The 22,775-nt window shown below is 42.1% G+C and overlaps 2 protein-coding genes across 2 annotated transcripts in view; one reads left to right on the top strand and one right to left on the bottom strand.

Moving 5' to 3' along the window:
* The window catches only part of LOC138180825 (bicaudal D-related protein homolog), a 29,346-nt gene extending 26,520 nt beyond the window's left edge, over window positions 1-2,826 (top strand). The window contains exon 5 of the mRNA XM_069115059.1: window positions 284-2,826. Coding sequence (XP_068971160.1) covers window positions 284-901 — 618 coding nt within the window. The 3' untranslated portion in view covers window positions 902-2,826. The remainder of the gene's footprint in view (window positions 1-283) is intronic.
* Window positions 2,827-2,991: 165 nt separating this feature from the next.
* The window catches only part of LOC138180829 (protein Fe65 homolog), a 157,520-nt gene continuing 137,736 nt past the window's right edge, over window positions 2,992-22,775 (bottom strand). The window contains exons 5-16 of the mRNA XM_069115064.1: window positions 12,618-12,770; window positions 10,543-10,772; window positions 10,277-10,395; window positions 10,083-10,195; window positions 9,769-9,967; window positions 9,556-9,683; window positions 9,448-9,453; window positions 9,120-9,370; window positions 8,847-9,049; window positions 8,604-8,780; window positions 8,390-8,528; window positions 2,992-8,234 (exon numbers count right to left, since the gene is read on the bottom strand). Coding sequence (XP_068971165.1) covers window positions 8,185-8,234; window positions 8,390-8,528; window positions 8,604-8,780; window positions 8,847-9,049; window positions 9,120-9,370; window positions 9,448-9,453; window positions 9,556-9,683; window positions 9,769-9,967; window positions 10,083-10,195; window positions 10,277-10,395; window positions 10,543-10,772; window positions 12,618-12,770 — 1,768 coding nt within the window. The 3' untranslated portion in view covers window positions 2,992-8,184. The remainder of the gene's footprint in view (window positions 8,235-8,389; window positions 8,529-8,603; window positions 8,781-8,846; window positions 9,050-9,119; window positions 9,371-9,447; window positions 9,454-9,555; window positions 9,684-9,768; window positions 9,968-10,082; window positions 10,196-10,276; window positions 10,396-10,542; window positions 10,773-12,617; window positions 12,771-22,775) is intronic.

The raw sequence follows: 22,775 nt of genomic DNA, 5'->3' as shown, positions 1-22,775 counted from the left end.
TTGGAACACTTGGTTCGATCGTAGATAACAAATCGGTTGTGACTGGTACCTTTAAGAGAGCTACGGCTGTAAGTACGCTATAGTTATAACGCTTCGACGTGGCTCGTGTTTGCAGAGTTTGTTTACACGGTTGCTTTCATCTAGCCTGCACCGATAAGATTCTTCGTAATTTGCCGCGCGATAAAGATATCTTTCCACGATCGATCCGAGTTTCAATGGCATTGTGCTCGCAAGTAGTTCGCCATATGTTCTCTATACAAGCGTTCCCTCCGGTTTTTTACAGGCCAATTGTCCCGGTGCTTTGTTGGACTTGGTGGAGGAGGTATACAACTTGGCTCTTTCCGGAAGAGGGGCACCAGGAGAGCTCGGTTTAGCCGTGGAACTTCACAGGGTGCGCGAAGAGCTGGAGAACGTGAAGGACCAACACAAGCAGACGCAAGAGGAACTAAAGAGGCGCGGAGAGGCTTTGCTTGATACGACGAGCAAACTGAGTGTGAGTGAGGCCGAACTGCGCGGGGTTAAAGAGGAACGTGATAGAGCTCGGGACGATATGGAACATTCGCAGTTAACGAAGGACGAGATTTTGGCTCAGGCTTACAAAGTTCGAGACCAAGCTGTGGCTAGGAAAAACAGGGCGGAAGTGGAACTGGCCAAAACGAGGATAGACGTTCTTCAGGCTAACAGCCAGCTGATGGAGGCTATTCAACAGAAGATCGAACTCAGTCAACAGCTAGAACAATGGCAAATGGATGTGCAGTTACTTCTGGATGAACATGTTCGAAGCAAACTGATGCCTGTCACGAACTCTATCACCGCCGCGAACTCTGAGAATTCAGAAATCGTGGCTCCGGCTAGGAAAAAGCGGAGCACCTCGTCGAGAAAGGTGTTCGGTCTGTTTTGACGAAAATGACTGTTCGCGTAGACTTCGCGTTGCGCGAAATGAAAGCCAAGAGACACCGGTGCACGGTGAGAGAAAAAGACTGCGCTCGAAAAAAGGTTTTTTACTTTTCGTTGTGCCGCCAGCGTATCAGGGACCACTCGCTCGCTCATCTCTCCATCACGTTTGGAGACAGACCGCTGACTCGAACTTTGAGCAGCAAACACGCCATAGAAGGCGCTTCGCGTACGTCGTTTTTTACGACAATTTGTATAGTTGTTAAGTTTACAGGGCAGTTCGTTTTTTACTAGCAAGATCGCGAAATCAAGTCTCGATCATGGGACGTTTACCTTGCTTGGAGTAGATTTTCTGGCGTGGCTAGGTTTTTCCTAAACGTACTTGACAATAGATTCATTACTGCTATTATTATTATTTTCTTCTTTTTTAACGTCGAACAGTATATCACAGTTACGTGTTCGAATGCAAGACAACGAAAGAAAGTTCCTTCTTTTCAGATGTCCGTGCGATTCATCGAGAAAAGAAGGAAAGCGTCAATCGGCAGACTTAAGCGATTACTTGGTATACAGTGGAGCGCGAACGTTTCTTTTCCCTCCGGGTGAATATCTCGTCATTCCCATAATCGTGGAACAACTCGTTACCACAGTAAGAACGATCTCTAGCGGCGTCTACTCGTAAAGATCTCCGGACTCGCGGTACAAACTTATCACTATTCCGGGCGATGCGTTTAAGCGAAACTATAGCCAGCTCCCTCGTTCTCCTTTCTTTTTATTGGACGAAATGCGACGAGGCGACCTAAAGAGGATCGATCTTTTTCAACCCGCGGCTGTAAATATATTATATGAAACGTTTGTGATAACGTAAGACAAATGAGTTTTACGTTGACTTTTACGAGAGCGAAATTTCTTTTGGACGTTGATTGCGATGATACGGATTTATGTAATATACATTATCGTTGTTACGATAAATTTTAACTGAATTTATGGCGCTATCGTCGTTACATTAGTGACAAGAGTACCGTATAGGAACAAAAATTAAATCAAATAGGGGAGGAGAAATAAAAAATTAAATCCAAAAGTTAGGAGAGGATTTTAATGGCTTATATTTATGCGATTTTTTAAATGTTCATTAACCGTTTGAGTCCCAGGCGTTATTGAAAAAAAAAGGAAACTCTCGAACAGTACGATAGCACTTGTTTTAATCGACTGCGAACAGAACCAAACGGCACGATAGCGCTCGTCATATTTGTTACTTTATGAATTATCTCTATATTATTATATATGCGTATTATTAGTTTATAAATATTCCAAGTTTTGTTCCATGAAAATTATTAAGATGACAATGAAATACAAAATATCGTCAATTGTCCGTAGCATCCAAATGTAGTGGGACTTTTCGACATAAAATCTAAACAGTGTGATCGCGCTACTTGAGACTCAAACGGTTAATAACGTCCGTCCGTCCATCTGTCCAAATGGATCAGGAAATTAAGTAGTACGAATCGAAAATTGTATACAAAGAAAACAAAGACATTGTTAGGGCTAGTGGCGAATGTCGATCGACCAAGCTATAACCCTGCGAACCTTTTACACAACGGCAGTGCAATATCATGCTAGAGAAACTTTTTCACATGCGTTTGCGTCGGTCAACCGCGACGATGTTCCTCGACATTCTTTCTCTCCATTTCAGTCTGAATGCTTAGCTTTAATTAAACGATCGGTGTTAAGTAACAACGAAGCGGTTGCACGTGGTTCATTTAACGCGCCCGCGTAGCGTTTGCTCTGGCATTCGCGCGCGCAGTAACCTTCTTTGTAAATTAGTAATCGATGAAGTCGAAACGTACTCGTCGAGATTGTACGATAGTTATATGATTCCACCTGATCTAAACAATTGTGACAACGTATTTATTTAATAAAAATCTGTTTTACGGATCTGTCGTATCTTCAAATAATAATCGCGTTAGGTTCGTTAAAACACAGGCTAAACCCTAAGGTTTTCGACGAAAATTGACTTTTATTTTTGTAAGTAACAGTTGCCGTAAATTACTATAAGTTCGATCGATATACATTGAAACTATCATGAGAATAACAACGAGATTGAAAAGAAACAAATAGGCATTTATTCACAAGAGGCAGGTGTAGTTACAGTAGTTTCATTCTGTCGCTTTTATATATATATATATTTATATATATATGTATATATATGTATATATATAATAGTATTCTCACGTCCGTTTATAATTATCGATCGGTCCATCTACGCAATATAAATGGGCATGAACAATGGGGGAGGGGGGCGGGTGCATACAAAGTGTTTTGTCCTTTCGTACGCTGTAAAAACGACACGTGGACTCGTCGAATATTACGAAACGCGTCGCTCGGTGTTCTCATTTTTATTTTTTCCTCTCCTCGTTGCTTTTAGAACTTGTTCTCGTCTCAAGATACACGCGCGCAGCAAGATTCTATTCCAGGGATAAACGAAAGAACGGAAATTGGTTTGTCTAAATGTTCCAAATAGAATCTCGTTGGCTTCCACTCGGATAACGACGATCGCGTCGCACCGCGTGGGATTTTTCGTAATGTTGACGAAAGAAGTCGATCGTTCTTCATCGTCTACGTTACACGTTTAATCGATCGCTCGACGTTTCAAAGCCGATCGTCACGCGGGAATATACATACATATTTTTATACGTATATATAAAAATTCCTTCCCGTTCTTCTCTTATCCATGTGTTTTCTTCTGCATGATTTTTACTAGTCGGTGGTAACGATATTTCCTCTTCTTCCGTTTTAGAATACTTCCCACTAACTACGACGACATGACGATGACGGTGAATTCCCTATACTTGTACTCCATATTAACGCGACGATAGTGACCGTGACTACAATTAGAATTAACAATGATCGTTCGATGATGCGTATCTTCGCGTGATTCGTTTCAATGATGAGCTCGAATCGAGTAAACGATGACGAAAGTCGTCCGTAATGAGGGCGAACGCGAAGAAAAGCGTTCGCCCTCTATTTGCCGAAACGAATTGTCGATCGAAAATATCGTGTTGGATACATTAAATTGCCATAAGGTATAGAGAGGTACGTACTTTTTGAAGATAGAGAAAGAGAGAGAGAGAGAGAGACACTATAATTATCAATGAAGCATCGTGTTTGTGCAGAACAACTCTCCTATCAAGTAGATCGCATTTTTTTTTTTTCATTAAGGATATTACATGTCACAGTAAATATAGTTAGGTTTGCACTATTCTATGTCAGTTACAAGTGGCTTCCCTTCTCCTTTACCCTCCTCCGCCTCTTTCTTTTTTTTCCGCCTCTTTCAACCCGTGGTTGGTATCTTCAGTATTCGCTCTTTTCACGATATCCTCCTATCTTTCCCGACAGCGTGTCAACATCTATATTAAGGAGACAGTTAAGCTACGCGTACTTTGTGAACTTGTGTAATGTGTGTTCTCTCTTTCGTGTGTAATGTGTGTGCCTGTGTGTTGCATGTCCGTGTATGCATGTATGTATCGTTAAGTGTACGCCTGAATAATATGTCGGTTTCAATTTTTCATTTCACTTGACGTAAGTGATCTCTCGGACGATAGATGCAACGATGGTGTCCTTAACTTCTGAACTTCTGCTCGACCTTTCCTCTTCTCCTTTTTAGTCTCTTACATTTCTACACAAATGTATAATAATTATATTTACATCCATACCACATTATCTGCGCACTCGTCGCGCTCACGAGGCTATCTCGTGCCACTCTTGATCGTCCGCCCGATCTAACATTATGATAATGTAAATTCAACAACCATATATATGTATATATATTTGTATATATATATATATTTATATATATATTCGTATATCAAAGCAAGAAATCGTATCAACGATATATCAATAGCAGAAGAAACATCGCTGGTTCTTTCCTATAAAACGTGGATGATCGAGTTTCCGGAGCGTGGGTCGCACGGGAGGCCTCGTCGCGCGGCTTTCTTTTAGTTATTGTTCGTGACACGGTTCTCAAACCTACCCGCGTAGAGATTGAGAGTGACCAGATAACGGAAGGAACGCAAGATAGATACAGGCAAAAGAAAATTCGAAGCTGCGGATAGATCGAAAGGGAATTTCCAAAAAGGTCCGCGATGCAATGCTAGTAGACCTTCGAGGACCTTCTCTTCCGAGATATTGTATGTAACATTCAGCCATGAGACGAGGCGTTTCGCACACGCGGCATTATTCATCTTTCTTTCATAATATCGCTACGTTCCTCATCATTTCTCTTCTTATTTCTCATCTTCTTTATAGTAAAAGGCAGGTGATCCTCGTCACATGTATTTTTATGTACAAAGGATGAAAACCATCTTCGCGATTCTGTCTCTAATCGTTACATCCTCATCTACGTATAATTGTCACATGAGAATCCCTCATCAAGCAGCCTACACCATGCACGCTTTCCTCTTTCTTACCATTTAACACATTCACGCTCGCTCCACTCAACTTTCTTTCCTATTCTGGCCAGCCACCCTTCTTATTTAAACGCTACATATGTAGAAATATCTCTCTTCGTTCTGGGTCCCGCACAACTTTGTATCTTTTGCAATGACGATGGCTACCACGACGTGTGACCGTCATCGAAGAACGACGAGGATGTGCTGCAAGCAAGAAAATAAACCGGCTTTCTTCCTTGAGAATCAGAGAGATTTTTAGTTCTCTCGTGCGGAAGCAGTTTTCCCTTCGGACGATTCGTTCCGGGACATTAACGTTGACCTACTGCTGGCCACGGTAGCTTTCTTGCTGACAGTACATGCGTTGTTACGTAAACGACCGGTGAATTTTGCCGCTCCTTGTCCCGTTTCATCTTGTTTCTCTGGTTCGTTCTTGTTTTTCTGGATCGTTGCATGACGCCGCTTTTCCGCCTATCCGTCGCGAGATTTTTTACCACGCGGAGAACCAAACCAGAGTATTGCCGCGATTGCTAGGAACGTTTTTCTTTCGGTCAAACGTGAGAAGCGCGACTGAACGAGCGAAGAAAATTTAGTCGATAGACACATTGTTGTCAGTCGGCATAGTCGTGTTCGATTACAGCCGGAACAACGTGGATGAGACGTCGGTTCGCGACATCGTCACGTGTCTAATCGCGAGGTTATCGTACGAAAATAATCAAGGATCGGGCGAAGTAGACCTTCTTCTTCGTTCTCTGTACAATTCGCTGCGATTTGCTGCAAAAATTCGGCGCGTATGGAAAAATGCCTAAAGCTATCGATAGAAAACGAGAACCGAAGAGAAAACGGCGCACGATGATACACGTACGGATTAATTATTCACGTTTTTTTTTTCTAAACTACTGATTGACATTAGGCATCGCGAGCACTTCAAACGACGATCGTTTAGCTAGTAAGGAGTACAATTTGGTAAGCTCCGAGTTTACTTTCGAATCGCCGATGTCGTGCTTTTGTGTGGTCACGTACGCGTAAACACGCGAGCTGCAATGATTCGCGGAATACGATGCGCGTTGATGCAACGTTCATTAAAACGTGCCACGATTTCCGTTGACCGACACCGAACAGAGCGAATGCTATCCTCGCTCTGTTGGTTCCAAGTGTACGGTGTCTTTGAACGTTCGTCGCGTGTGAAAGAGTGCAGTCGACGCTGTGCACGTGCGAATAATGAGTTTGCGGATAATATACGTGTACGCAATATAATTTATTCCTCTCTGTGATCGCGTGACACACACGTGCAAGAGTTAAAGCGTCGATGCTCGAGCTGTTCCGCAGAACGTCGCGGCGGTGAATAAGCTCCCTGGACAATTTCTTGGGTGTTAATGTTCTTTCGTTTCTCTTCTTCTGCTTCTATTCCTCCTTTATACGAAACTTCATTATCGTTAAAATTTTCGACGCCATTGCAACACATGGGCGCATGATGGTGTTTAGCGATAATTAATTTTGTTCAGCGAGGCGCGTTACGACGACGACGACAACGATAACAACGATTGACGATAACGATTCGTTACACCGTTTCAACAGAATAGAGTTGTTAATCGTTTTTGTGTAGGCGTTAGCGTTATTGCACAACGATTGTGCGTACGATAATATATTATTGCGAGTGTCAAGATCGGTACGTAGCTTGGTAAGTTCGACTCGGTCTCTTTCTTTGCCGTGGATTTAAAGGACGGTCGCGCTATAGCATTTGTCGTATTACCTTCGTTTCAAAAAGGTGCAAAAAAATTATTTTCTATAATTCGCCATAAAAAATAAACTTCCTATTACCTGCTCGTGTTAAGTGTCCGTGTATCTGTACGCGCGTCTGTGTTTTTGCGCATGCATATGTTATGCATATGTGTACTCGTGTATTCCATCGCGTGAGTATCTCTATGCGTGTCTCTTCTATATAATACGTGTATTACGTGTTTTATTTCGTGTGGTCTGGTCATCCTCGTCTCGTTTCTTCTGTACACCCGAGAATACACATGTATGTTATACATTTAAGCTCTCTATAGCTTGTTTGTCTTTTCGTTTAATCATCGAATGCCTCGTGGATACGCTAGGACGCTACTTCAGTCATTCCGTCACTCACGCATCGTTCCCCTTTCACTCTTCCTCTGGACTTCCTTTAAATCCAGCGAATTTACTAAATTTAGCGCGATAAATTACCATCCCGTATATATACAGATATTTTCTCTATCCTGTCGCAAACCTTGCAGGATACCATCACTCCTTAAACGTGCTTTCGCATCACGATCGAAGGATCCTAAACGGTGATAACGCTGTTTTCGTTTCTTCGAAGGTCATTCCAAGTGAAACATGCAAGCGTTCACTCGATGGACATTTCGACCTTGAGAAGAATCCTACCTCGAGTTTCGTGGCGCCAATCCACGAGGTTCACGTCTTATTTCTCCGACGATATATTTTTTATCTTTTCTTATTTTTTTCTTTTTGTCAGACACTGCGTGTAACATACATAACATTATATCGACACACGTAAGCGTAGTCCACTATAGCTGTGGTAATTAGTATAGCACTCTGCAGAATTCACAATTCAGTCGTTAACGTAAGAATACGATCTTCTGCTTTATTCTTTCTTCCTTTCTTTCTTCTTTCGTTCTTCCTCGTCGAGAATCGTCTTAACCTGCAGCTACATTCCTCTTAAGGATTGCTCTCCCAACGGGCCAGTTGAATACGCCTGTTGTCTAGAGAGGGCGAAAGGAGCGACCTGAGGGATGCGCTCGGTGGCGATCCGCTAAAGTACTTCAAGGTCAGGGGTGACTGCAGATGTCTGTGTCTGATCACTTCTCGCTCAGCAGGCAGCGGCCACAGTTCCTGCGAAGGAACGAGCGAAGGTATCAACTACAACATAGTGTTCTATGATTGGCGATCGTATCGTTCATCGATCGCGAAAAAACATACTTGGTCGTTTTGTTTCTTCTCTCGTTTTAGATAATATTGTAGCAGCTACGAACGATCATTTACCTGCAGCGAGAGAGCCTCGTCTCAGGACTCACCCTGCTTGTTTCTACGCCCAGTCAAAGAACCAACCAGAGATTTCAAGGTAGCGCCAAGACCCTTTCCACTTGGAGTATTCAGGCTACTAGCGTTTCTAAAGCCTTGCGGATGTGCGTCTAAGCATTTCTGGTACCTCAGCTGTATAATTGAGCACAGAATGTAAATCGAATAAGTCTAGAAAAGTACACGGAACCGTTTTAACAAATTAATCACCTTGCAAGCAGCTTCGATAGTTTTGCATAGGGCTCCGCTGCTAGGCTCGCAATTGAAGACGTGTGCGATGAAAAGATCTTGCGCGGTGTGCATTATAAAGGCGCACTGTTTCACGTTGCGACCGATGCCGAGGAACGACAAATAACGTACTCTGCACTCGGTGATGAGTTTCTCTTCCTGAAATATGTATCACTATTTGTGTCTGCCCTCCTTAAAAGTATTATTACTCATCGATCCACTTACGTTCGGTGTAAGGATGGAAATCATACTGGGTGCAACTGCTACGTTCACGTTTCGCCACTGGTTGATCGGTGTGTTAGTTACAATGTGATCTATCGCGTCATTCAGAACCTCCATTCCAGTTGCTTGAGAAACCTGCATGGATCCGAGATATTGTGCTCGCAACACTTTCTTTGGCTCCTCCATCGGCGTTGGAAACGATTGTGCTGAAAACAGGTCAATGTTTCATCTAGTTCTCGCCTGAAACAAAATCTTCAAACTTTGGAAATTACTTACTGACTAGTGCTTGTCCGTTTCTATGGAAGCGTCTATGCTCTGTGGGTAGATTAGTCGGTCTTGTGGCCAAACTTGTTCGTCCATTGATGTCGACTGGTTTCGCGAGATTTTGGTGTTGCGACCGCTCGATCATGATCTTCTTGCAAATATCGCGCAGCGTGTTCGCGATCGTGCGCGCCGGGATATCGCAACGGAACACATGGCACATGTGTTTCCGGGTCGATCTGTCTCTTGCCACGTAAGCAAAGTCTCTGAAAGATAAATGACGCGTCGACAGGTTAACAGATTGTGAAAGAATTTAAATGTCATCGTTTGAAATGCGTCTTACCTTTCACTGTGCGAGGATCAGTCAGATGGAACAGCCATGAAACGTGAATCATAAATGCATTATAAAGATGGTTAAAACTTCTTCGGGTATCCATCGAGATTTACTTACCGGCAGTGATCTCTGCCAACACCCCACACCCTAACCGTGTGAATTGGCTGTGTGTTGAGAACGGTAAGATTCTCTGGGTCTATCAGTTTCAGCGCACCTTCGTCCAGATCCATAAACAGATCTTTGCCCTGGTAACATTTAAAATCAAAATATTTTAGTAGTTACGTTATTTTCGTTGCAACATAAAAAATTGAATTCGCAATTGACACTAACATCACCCCATCGCCCAACCACATCGAGAAGATCGTTTCTACCCAGTGACAAGTCTACGATACACTTGTTGACAGCCTTGCTGCTTCTTTCAGGCGTCAGGTCCTCTTCGGCGATTTCTGTCCATCCAAGAGAGCGTACGGCGAATCTGATAGGTTTGTCCCTGCCCTCGGAGTCCGCACGTGCGGGATAGCTCCTTCGTCTGAAAGGTGAACAGACAGAGAAAGAGAGTGAGAGTGTGTGTATGTGTGTGTTTGTGAAGCGAACCATTATATCGAAGATATAAAACTGACAAACAAGTATCGATGATATCTTACTTGAGAGCTAGCTCCACTTTTCTCTTGTTTTCTAATTCCTGATCCAGGGCCGAGCTCGTGTTACTGCGGGTGACGGTGTTCACCATGCCGCTCAGAGTGTGAAAATTATTTATCTGTTATCGATAACATGAAATCATAAAAGTATTCTTTCCAAATTTCTATTTATTAAAAGTACTTTTTAAATCTCTACTCACGCTGTCGTTGTCTTTGATAAGACTCCTGCGCGACTCCCTCTTGGAATGTGGCGGCGCCTCTGGAGGCTCTCTCTGTATATTTCCACTTTTAACGTGCCAATAATACGGTCCATTCTCGTCTGGAAGAAAATTGAATCGTTCGTCGAATCGATCCGAATAAACGTTTCTCGTTTTTCGTTCGTCTCGATATAGATAAGTTTACAACAAACCAGCTATCGGTAATGTATTCATTCGCTACATATTCGTAGCTCAGATCCGATACTCACCCTCGTGTTTCTGCCATCCGGGTGGCAGATTCTCATCTTTATCCTCGGAATCGGTGGTATCCACCTCCGCCGGCTTCTCCTGGGTATTGTTCTGCACAGTGGTATTGTTCTTTTGATCCTTGGGCTGCCTCCGCTTCACAGGAACCGCGTACAGCTCGCTGTTCAATCCACCCTCCACGTGCGGAACGCCTCCCATTTCTGTCGTTTCGTTATCCGCCTTCTCGCAATAACTGTAATATCCCACGGCTCAAGATTATCACATTGTACGAGCATACCCTGCGATATTCTCTGTGCGATTCTAACCACTCACTTTACCACGAGAATTTACTCTGATAGATATAATAGACTTTACGAAAGCAAAAAGACCGCAGCCTCGAAGCAACGATGCTAATTTCAACGTTCTACTTTGACGTCGTTCTCGCCAAGGTTACATTATCGCGTACGCGTACATGTTCTGATCGTTCGCAAGCAGACAACGATTTCTCAGATTTATAATTCGACGTTAAGCGGAGGAAGCTTCGCGCGCCACGTACAGATGGATGGTTCTCGTTAACATTTTACTTATCGCCGTTCGCATTACGATCAATCGCATTACGGATCACGTAATTGACCAATGGACAGTGGCTGGTAGAGTTTTATCGATCGCGCGACTAGCATTCGACAATGACGAATCGCGATCGCGTCGATGATTGCACGCGTCATCGGACCTACTTACTGGGAATAGCGCGCAACTTGTGATTAACGTACCAGGTGAGAATAGAAATTACCACGAGTACCGAGTGAAACGAGAAACCGGCGATGAACTAAATCGATCAATTTTCACAGACACTCCGTTCACGTTGGAATTTCTTTCCTTGGTGTTTCGCGACGATCCTCTACTTTCACAATGGTGATAAAACGCACAATCTACGAGATGCATAAACGGTACGGATGGACGAAGAGAGTGCTACATTAAAAACATGGTAAAAGCGGTGCAGCGACAGTGAAACGTTCGTAGACGTGAATCTATATTGAATAGGAGTTGATTTTATTCCGCTGTGCGGAACACTGCCGCTCAGTGAAATAAAATCCATTCTTCAGGCCGTAGGTACTGATGCGGCATTCAGACGCCCACTTTCTAGTGGATAAAGGCGCGGTCGAATGATCGACGCGTACCCGGGGAAAACTTGGTTTTACTTTCTAATGCGAGCACCGTGAAGAGTCTGGTATGTCTGGCGGGCAGAATTTTTACTTTATTCCACGTTTTCAACGGAACTGACGCGTTTTTTTTCCTTGGGGAAAAGTGCGATCTTCCATCGAGCGCGTTTCCTTGCGTGTTTGATTAATCAGAAAGAATATCTCCTTCTTTCCTTCCTGTTCTTTTTTCCTTGTCGTTCACCACAAGCCAAACTTTGATCACAATTTCCCATATGTCTTACGTCTAAATGCTTACATCCTCTTTGTCAAACTTAATGTTTGAAAAAATGGGTGGCGTAGTCGACCGAGAGATACGAAGAGAAGTTACCTCGAATACTCGATTGATCACGCGTCCCACGTTTCGAACCTGCGCGGTGTACCTAGCATGCAATGCTGAACGCGTCCACAGCCAACAAACTTCACAATACTGCAAAGTATACAGGGTGTTGGATGGAGGGGAAGGTTGGCACAAGTATAAGCAACAACAACTCGGGCTCGAGTTTCCTACGGAGCAGCGAGGAGCATTGCCGCCTACAAAAGCTCGCGATTACAGGTGAAAATCGCATCGGGTCAGCCATTGAATTATATATATACATACATACACACACACATATATATATATATATATATAATATAAATATACTGGAACAAGTATCCAGACACGACGCTAGCGGTTATTTGTTTAAGAATATAATAATAAACGAAATTGTGTGTAGCAGCGGGGCAGCCAGCAAGTAGTATAGTAACAACAACAACAATAACAACAATAATATAATATGTATACGTATATGAACATCCAACAAACAGAAGACTGTGAAGCAACAACTTTGTTCGATTAAGAAATAGTGCAGCGATTTAATAAGGTTTCTGGGTACGACGAGTGGCTCTATCGTACGTACTTTCTCGAATCCGATAGATTCGCAGCGTCGACCGTGTCCGCGGATGCTGACTGAACGGGAGGCAGAATCGAGGAAGACGACGACGAAGATCGAGGATTTCCGTTGAGGGTGTCGTCGACCAGAGCAGACTCCGCAACACCCTCGCTGCGGTACCTGAATCAGCACGTCGTCGTGCGCATTACTTAAGGGATCGATCGTCGTTGGACCATGTTTCGTTTTCTCTATCATTTTCGCTACCATTTTCTCTGTCGTTGTATTTTTTTATCGACGATAGAATCGTGTTGAAATAGGTCGAGTGTACGGAGTAAATACGGTTCTATCGCGTTTCATGATAAACAAGAGTAGGTTTCTTGCAGGGAAGTTTTTTGATGCCATTCGGGGACCGAAATTGTATGAAATCAAGCGTATTTGGTTTCTGGTTGATGCATACATTGTACGCGATTGTTGCATTATCATATCGATGCGATTATTACAAAGTCATGAACCTGGGTTCGTTATGATGAGAATGGATAACTGTCCACTGACAGTACTTTGCATAATTAAACTTCGATTTAGTAGCATTTGCCGGCCGTGTGGTATTTATACAAGCGAATTTTCCCGCCGATATTTTTGACCAGTCGAATCGAGCGCTGATACGCGTTGCAAATAGATTTTGTTCAGAACCTACTTCTCGTTTTATAAATACGCGTTACAGATGTTTTTTTATTTTCTCGTGGTGAAAATATCACGAATGACGTCAGTTTCAGCGAATGTAGTTTACCACGTTGGTAATACAAAAATTCAATTTTCATTGGAATTTCAAAAGGGAATAACAGAATTTTCGTTACGAGAATTTATTGGAAATTGGCGTCGTTCCCTGAAAACTGTACTACAACCTGGTCTACCCTTATTTTCTCTTACAAAAACTCCATTCGAATTCTTTCCTGCATTTCAAAATTTCGCAATTTTTCAAGAAATCGTGCCATAAAGTCCAAACATATTTTTCACTACTGTTTTCCTTCTTTCGCAAAATCACATTCGCCCACGCGACATATCAAACGAAACGATCGCCACCTACTCGATCGAATAATTAAATACGCCTACAGGCGTCGTTATAATTCAGAGGTAACTGTTCCGTCTATTTATTCTGGCAGCTTCAAAGTCAAAAACTCGACTACGAGTCGAGCTACCGGCGAAAATAGTATCAACGGTTATAAATTTTCCAATGAGCGAGTACAACGGCTTAAAGACGAGCTCGATTAACCGTCGCGTCGTGATTTGTGCGCGCCGTACTGGCTGGAAATTACCGCGGCTGCAAGGAAGTGCCATTTTAATTAACGATTGGGGAACGGAGCCAGGCACCGACGTGGTTAGTACAGGGTCGCTAACCATGTCGAAGTAATTAGGGGATTAGCCGAGCGGTTTGCTGACTAACGTCGTTCGTCTCTCCGGAGCGTCGTTTGGCCTAGTCTTCGTCGTCTCCTTCGATCTCGAACCGGTCAACTTTTAATTTCCGATCGCCACTGGGATTTCAATTTTCTCGCAAATATAAAGCATAAGGAGTAGTCTTTGATATACCATGTACGTGCCTGTCTAAGTGTCCTAAATATCGTCGATGTTAACGTTCGAGATACAACAAGCAGCTGTCCTAATATTTCTTATTTTATTTCTAGTCTTTTCACGATTCGTTAATGTTTGCGTTCTCAATGATTTTTGCAATATCCATTTTTTACTTTTAGTTAACCGAATCTACGAACAGACTTTGACGACATCTATTCTGGAAATCATTTATTATTTCCATTATAAGATATTCGTGGAACGTTACAACGACACCTTATCTTCGAATAATTACTAATATCTATTTTCCACAGGACACATCTCGAAATAGATTCCTTTACGAGAGAAATACGTTTCGTTAAGCCACGAATAAACTTTGACGTCTACCTTTCGAATGATTTATCGCGTTCGTAAGCTCATAAGTACAGCTAGCTGGAACTTTCTTTTTAAACGATTTCTTTCCCATCATCCCACCGATGCATTTTCTTCTTGCAGCTATGACACCCTCCGAAGGTTCTGTAATATCTTGCTGCAGTAGCAAGCGCGATCTTCAATACCGTGTTCCTGCCTTCTCATATAGATCACGGTTATCCATCACTATGCTAAGAAAAGCGGAGTCTCCGGATCTTTGAAATGTCTCGACGTTGATGCACATTTTCTTGCTAAGGTGACCAAAACCGAGGGCCAATCTACTGATCTTTCACATTCATAATCCATTACTTGGACAAGTTTCACTGTAACGAATCGTCCGATGGAAAAATATTTGTCTTCCGAAGTAAAAGCTCTCGGACGATATCTCGCTGATGATAGGATTCTTCGACAGCAATAACAGTTCTTATCAGAAGCCAATAGGTTATTAATTCATCGTGTATCAAGATGCGAAGGCAAAAGGACGGATAGATTATTCGAGGGAATCCCGATCCCTTTTGACAGTCAGAAACTCGATCCTTTATCCGGACCGGATGACCCGACCATGAATGATACTTATCCCTCTGCTCCCTCGACTTGGACCATATTTTAAGTTGACGGGGACTTGTCAGGGTCTTCGTCGGTTCGATATTAAATTTTCTCAATTGTACACCTTCGCGTCATATATTTCTGTGACTGGCTATCGAGCTTTGATAAACGCGACAGAGATTTCGGTAGACGCAACTGGTAACCGTTAATTACAGTTTCCAACGAACACGTTGTAATTTCTTGTATATGTCGTTAATTAGCTCTCTAAACACACCCCTTTGACCGGCTCGAAATATCGAAACAAAACCAGAGAACGCGGCGCGTTTCATGCTGCTGCAGTTGATATTTGTAGAATGTACGTACATTATTTATAAAGGGAATCTCGACGCGTTCCAGGAATGTAATTAAAATTGAAAGCCACAGGGAAAAGATACGACGAGTCAGGTGTTTCGTATTTTTTGACGCCACAGAAAAAAATACAATAGTCTGGCTTTTATGTCATTTGGTAAGTAAAAAGAGGTATTTTAGCACGAAATTGTCGAAGAAGAGAATAATCTGATATTGATAATTCTAATGTCAGTTTAATTTGATTAATACCAGGCTGCATATAATTAATGTTCTTACTACTTTTTGAATGCTCCAGAGGGTGACAAAGACACGTATTCAATTACAAAATCAGATGAGAAGCTAGTCTTCGTACGAGAGCAACATTAAATTCCATCTTGTCAATTAATCAAATACGAATTACCAAAATCGTCTTTTTATTAAATCTGATCGTGATCAATATTTGGCAGGTCGTTCGCTTTTTCACAAAATTTCATGGATTTGTTATCCGTTGTAAACAGAACCAGACAGGTTGTCCTTCTTTTCAACTATATCGTATTTAAAGTACACTCCTTTAACGACTAAATAACATTCAAATCAGAAAATCAGTAAAAATTAAACTCGTTACGTTTCCTGCCTGTAGTTTCCACTTATGATTCCCCTTGAAAAATAATGTCTCTGTTCTCGTACAAAAACGCATTAACACGCTGCGATCGTTAGCTTCCCTTTGAATCATGCGCCATGCGAAACAAACCCCTTTCCTTGTTCAAGTGCGATCGCAATCACGTGTTTTCGTTTAGAACTTTCGCATAGAAAGACGTCTTTTATGTAGACTTTACAGTGCATATAGCTTCGAACGCTTAAAGTAGAAGGAGACAAGAAACAGAGAGAAGGAAAGTAGAGAACGAAGAGAGTGCATTGTTGGGAAAACAGAGAGGACCAAGAACTATCTGTACTTGGAATGGAGAAGGAAGGCGCGAGGTTTCGCGCGAACGACTGTCCGCAGCTTAATAACACCGTTTTAAGCAAGTATGTGGGTTAGCAAAGGTACGGCCAGAAGCTTGGAAATTCGCCAGAAGTTACGGGGAGGAAGGCAATGTACATAAATGCGGTCGGAGCGCGGATGGCGATCGATTAAGCCGAATACCTTTGCGGGAATTCTCTATCGATCGTCGTCGATGCGACAACTTTCGCGGCGGCCAATTGTCCGTTTGTGTACCGATCGCAGCTGGCTAACACGAAACGAGCGATTCTCGCGCCGTTTGCTAACGAACCTACGCTCCTTCGCTTTGACTTTACGGCCGAATGTTTTAGACTACGTTTCGACAGCCGATCCATTTTTCGACGAACTAACGTTTTCACGATTCACGCGTTCCACGCAAGCAGGTACATTACGTGTACATAGAAATTAATGTGTGGTTAATCATATTTTATACATTTATAGATACGCGCGAGTGAAGCACACATGACAATGAGCATTATTTGGTCGCTGCTAATTGACGTGGGCGTACGATTAGGAATATTTGTACATTTACGTATATGCACGAGCAAAACACACACGACGATGAGCATTATTTCGTCGCTATGTGCCGTTTCCACGAGTCGAATCCGCGTTTAATACTATGACGACCAGTTAGAGACATTCCTCTAAATGTATAAGGGAACTGTTCAAAATTTAGCTATGGCCATTGTACGCTAATAGTTGACACTCGCACGAGGCCAATAGCGTCAGTGGTCATTAACGTGACGATTCCGTAGCGCCACTGGTCAGCACAGTGTTAATACGCGCACAATGTGAAATTCAGGTGATAACGATAACTGGTATTTATCTTTCGGAAGAGATAAATAGTCGCAAACGTATTCTCTGTTCAATTAAATTATACCTGGTGTTTGATAATAATTTGACAAACATATGCCGCGTCGGATAAAATTATAAAGAACATTCCTTTTTATATGTAATTAAATCAGAAAGCGAAGCGTAAAAATAGATTTTAAGAGAACTTTGATTATCCACGCACCAAAAATTTTATTCTTCTTCCTTATTTTCACTGATACGTTCTTCGGACCAATGTTAGATCGACGATAGTGAAATCTTGACGTGCCACTAATCATTAAATTAATAAAATCGTTCGAGTAAAACCACTAGGAGCGATATGAAATGAAAAATAATATTTTACAGCGTAATTACTGTGCGACAAAATAACTAGCTGAAAATCGCTAGTGTGGAATAGCTTCGATACTGCCTTCATGCTACAAGAAAAAGAGAGAACCGCTCATTTGCATCTCTTACTACGTAGAACAATGTTGCGCCGCAAGTCGTTCGCGACTTCCGAGCAAGCAGTGTTTCGCGCGTTTAGATTCCGTTTCCCGGGTCTCTTATTACGTTCTCTCGAGACGTGCCTGGCGGAATGTAAGTCACAGAGGCTCGTAGCTTACGGTCCAAGGGCCACCGAGAATATTGTACAACCTACCAGCGTCAATATTTAGTTTCTTTTCTTCGCACAAGGGAATTCTCGTAGTATTTTCACTGTAATTTCGCTGGGCTGTTTCGCAAGTACCAAAGTCGAAACAGCCAAAGTTGATATTACGAATGATGAATTTAATACTTCTTTAATCGAAACGGCGTCTATACTGTGGGTAGCGACGAAAGTTACTTCGTGCCTTTTTTCGTAAGAATAAATATGTCATAAGCGCTATTCTCATACAACAGTGAAGGTAGAGTACATAAAATTTCGTTATTAGTTTACAAATTAGATCTCTTGCTAGAAAAGTGACACGATTGAAAAAAGTAAAATAAGAAAAAAGATTTGACACAGAAATTTTGAAACACATAATTATTAGTTGCTCACTTCCTCCTTTTACAATTTAGCTGATATTACTTTGATTTTCAGGATCTCTAATAAAATGTTATATATACATATTCGTTACAATTAAAAAAAGGGACAAATTGAGACATCTCTTGATAAATACCTTAACGTAATTAAATAATTATGACATTCCTATCCAAGTAAAATCTTCAAATCGAAGATTTCTTAGATATACCGTCTTCACATCAAAATAACGATATTGAAAGCAAACGACCTCGAGCAAATCCCCACCTCTTCTAAATCTACTCCCTAATTATATATCTTTTGAATTACGTCTATTCTACGTAAAATAATATCACCACAGAGAAGTGCGGGTATTATCGAGTATTAAACCAATTACATTACTGAATTCCTGGTCGACCTGTATCGCGAGATTTCCATCTCATTCAAGTTATCTTTGGCGTCATAGTCGAGACTCGATCCCCTAATGGTACCCTTCCAATCAAAGCGTGAATCGAATCACGTTTGGCAACCGGTTTCATGATCGATTAGCCGTTCTGTTTGCTCTGCTCGTGATTACCTTCAGACACATGAACGATCAGAGAAACCAGCGAACAGACTGCTAACCTAACGTAGAATCGTGTCGTTATCCAAGAGATCTAAACTCGAGCGAAGATAGAAATAGGAGAGAGCGTAGGAAATCTTAATATAAACCGTGGCTGGTGGTTAGCTTCACGACCTTAGGAGCAAGAACCAGAGCCGGCACAGACGGCAACGACGAGAAATCATAGACGACTACGTAATATGGCCGATCACGGTAACTGAAATCAGCTGTCGGCGGCTCGTAATTGTAAACCCACCCTATATATGGACACACGGTGTTGCCGTAACTTTCAGTGAGTTGTAATTAAACCCAATTAGGTCGTAAGGTGAGCAACTTCTGACGCACCTGGCTGAACCGTAAATTACACCGGCAAGTTCTCTATCCCCCGCGACCATGATTACGGTATACGCAACTTTGCAATTTCTGGCCGGAACACCGGTATCCGGATATCGGTGGAAATTAGACAGTCCGTTTGGCGCGAGGCTCTCGGCTGAAAAGCCGATCGACGGAATCGGATTCTAGTTCTTTCGCGTAATCGTGACTCGACTGGTAATCGCTGGATTTTCTGTTCCCTGCGGGCTGTTTGAATCGCAGTTAACAGACACTCGGCGTAATGGACTTCACGAGACCAGGTATTTGTCTATTATTTAAATAGCAAGATCGTAAAGAATTTGCGGTCTCTGGTGGAAAAACCATTGGTTTAGAACGATCGTGACCGAGGTTGCGATCAGTTACAGGTCGACCTTGTAATTTTATTCGCTGAAGGGTGGAAAGATTTCGAATTACGATTAACACGTCCAATGTTGCGTTGCTTTCGTGCAATTTTTATCTCAAGTGTTAGATTATCACGCGTGTCACTGCTGGTATATTTACAATTAATGGGAGGGATGTAGCGACAAGTCACGTATGAAGGGATGAATGCAACTGATTTAACTGCATCTGGTAGTATACGCGTTCTACTTGCACGCACTTCGCTTTAGAAATGAATTTCTATCGTTGTTAGCAGTTTAGTAATCTCATAAAATTGAAATTTCCAGAACGTAAGTTGCGAATGAATTATAACTAGACTGCGAAACTTTGTGCGAATTCATATTTTTGTAGACACATATAAATATCTCTTTCACCCTGTGAATATTCTAACGAGCGCTTCTGATATTTCGTCTATTTTTCTATATTACGTGTATATTGGACATACAAATTAAGTTTTCTACAACTACACGAACAGTCCGCAGTCTAATTACGATTCTTTTCTCTTACAAAGAAACATACATCGTAGGCTAAAAGCATCGGATCAGTTTCCCAACTATACTATCGAATCTCTTCTGCGAGCTCTGTTACCAATTCGAAATTAATATCACGATAGATTTTCGACTAAAAATTATTCCCAAGTAGAAGACTTCCTATTTTTCCCCATTTGTTAAAAATACGTACTTAAGTTCCACGAGAAACGAAACGATTTCAAACTGCCAGCCTGTTTAGAAATACCAGTATCGAACAAAGATTTCATCACCGATGATCCACGTAACCCCGAAACAATGGTACCCCGACGACGCGAGTGGCGAATTTCGAACTTCCAAACGAACTGTTCTAGCGCTTCATCAATTTCGCGATTCCCCGCTACGGGCAACGAGCGGTTTAATTACCATTCTCAATCAATCACAAGCCGATTCAAAATTCAGGGATCTGGGCAATCTGAGTCGTTGCACGAGCGAGGGGAGCAGGCCATCAATTTTCTCGAGCAAGAGACGCCAAATAGAATTACTTACACGGCGGACCATTAATCGGATGCGAGGCCGCGTAATCTGTTAGGCGTTCGGTGTGACACTCGCAGGTAGGAAAGAAGCACTGGGTACAGGGGGTTGCGTGTGTGCGCGCGTGTGTGTGTATGAGAGAGAGAGAGAAGGGTGACGAACGACGGCTGCCAGGGTGAAATGAAAACGGACGATATAAGAAGAAAGAATCGTACACGAGCGAAACACCGCGTACGTGGGCGTTCGTACGAAGTACAGCGGAGTCGGGGGGTGCTCCTCTAGCTCGATCAATACACACTACCAGCAACCCCTCTGCGTCCCACGCCGTCCCTCGTCCATTTCGTTCACCCCTGACACCCTATCCTCCCTATTCCATTTCGAACGACCCCTACTATCGTCGGTTTAGATGCTCGAGACCGCTGTCGTTTAGCTCTACAAGTCTTATCGCGCGAGCGCCTTCTCGCTTTTTTCGCGCCACTCGCGAGAGGAAAAACCGATTAGCGTGCACGCGTTTTTTTTTCCTGGCTTTTCACGGCACAGATCGTTCAACCAGACTTTGTTATCGCGTTCGCGGGTTGCCGTACTTCATCGGGGTTAGACGAGCTGTTTTGATTTCGTTTTAGAATCACGAGGGTGGAATTCCGATCGGGATCGCTCGACTGGGAATGTTTGGTCTCGATTTCAGTTTAGGCAGACTGTTGGAAATGTTTGATAGAGTTGGGAGAGTCTTTCGACACTGGATGAGGGTAAATGAGAGTTAGGTATCGATTATATCGACGGAGAGTAAAACACTGTGATCGTGACGCGTAATTGATGTTGAGCCGTTCCACGTTAAGTGTTGCGGCATCTGGCCGCCTCGTATCCGTTGGAAAGCTCCAACAAATTTTGCTTTATTCCGTGTAGTTTACGTTAGAAAGCATACGATTGATCACAGAGTATTTGAACGCTCGTAGAAACCTTTTATAAATACATCGTGTATCTTTGCATGGAACATTAAAAAATTTCATCGATATTACGTTGAGATTCCATCATCGCGATCATATCGCTAAATAAGACAAGTTCTTCTAACACAAAAGTTTTCTATGGTAAATATTCAAATACCTTCGTACGTGTGTGATAAATAAAAAATAAATAACAGATTCGTAATAATATAACCAGAAAATAAACGCAGAAAAGTCTTTACTTGGATCTGAAACTAAATTTAGTTCCGTCGTCTTAAAGAATATTCTAAGAAATAGTTGACGAGTGGTATACGAAAAAGGGCACGATACTCTTCCAAATATTATCACTGGAATCGACTGGCTTGCGCAAGAAGGGTAGCCATTTAAGTCTGGTCGACCCGACAACGTATTCCCTGCGGACTCTGCGCCCTTCCAAAGGGTTCCAGGGCTGTACACAGTGAACTGAGGTAATTAAGTTTAGAGCGGAGGAAGGAACGCTACGGAGTTCGGTAACGCGTTCTTGCTCTCTTCCAAGATACCGTCTTTCGCGTTCAGATTAAATTCTATAAATATCGTATGGTGCTGGAAGTCATGGCTTGAATTTAGATTCGCAAGACTTCTCATCCTCGTGTACAGTGGCAGGTCTGAGAACCGTAATTACTTTCAAACAATATCTCAATATTTATATATAATGGAAAAACAATGCCCTACATCGATATTTTTTGATTTTTAGATGCACGGTTTCTTCAAATATTAGGTCGTCCGAAAAGTTTCTTTCGTTTTATAAGGGATCAATGGATGCGCAACATTTCCCGTTTTATATTATTTTATCGAATTACGTATGGTCCATTTTGTTCTATCAAAATAAAGATCACAACGTTCGACAGATTAGGTTTCATGTTTGTATAAAGATGCATCGTTGTAAAAGACGTGTCTGTGAAAGAAAGATACTTTTCGGACAACCTAATACAATAAAACATACACAGATTAATGAGTTAATTAATAAATTGTGGAAAAATAGCTTAACGCGTTTTTTTCATTTGGGAAGAGTTTGATATTCGGTTATAAAATATATAAACAAATTACGTATTGTGGAAATGTAATAGATTGCTTATCTTGCTGATCGTACAGCACAAGTTTTTAAGCACTTTAGTTTAATAAGACCGTAAATATAAGAGGCGATAATAGCTACGATTGATATTGAAATACGTCTGCTACGTTGGGAAATATAAGTATGC

The sequence above is a fragment of the Bombus flavifrons genome, chromosome 6 (assembly GCF_040668555.2).
Source record: "Bombus flavifrons isolate JBK064 chromosome 6, iyBomFlav1_principal, whole genome shotgun sequence".
NCBI classification, from domain to species: domain Eukaryota; kingdom Metazoa; phylum Arthropoda; class Insecta; order Hymenoptera; family Apidae; genus Bombus; species Bombus flavifrons.
Note: the sequence above shows the minus strand (reverse complement) of the source record. Positions and strands in the feature narration are given on the sequence as shown.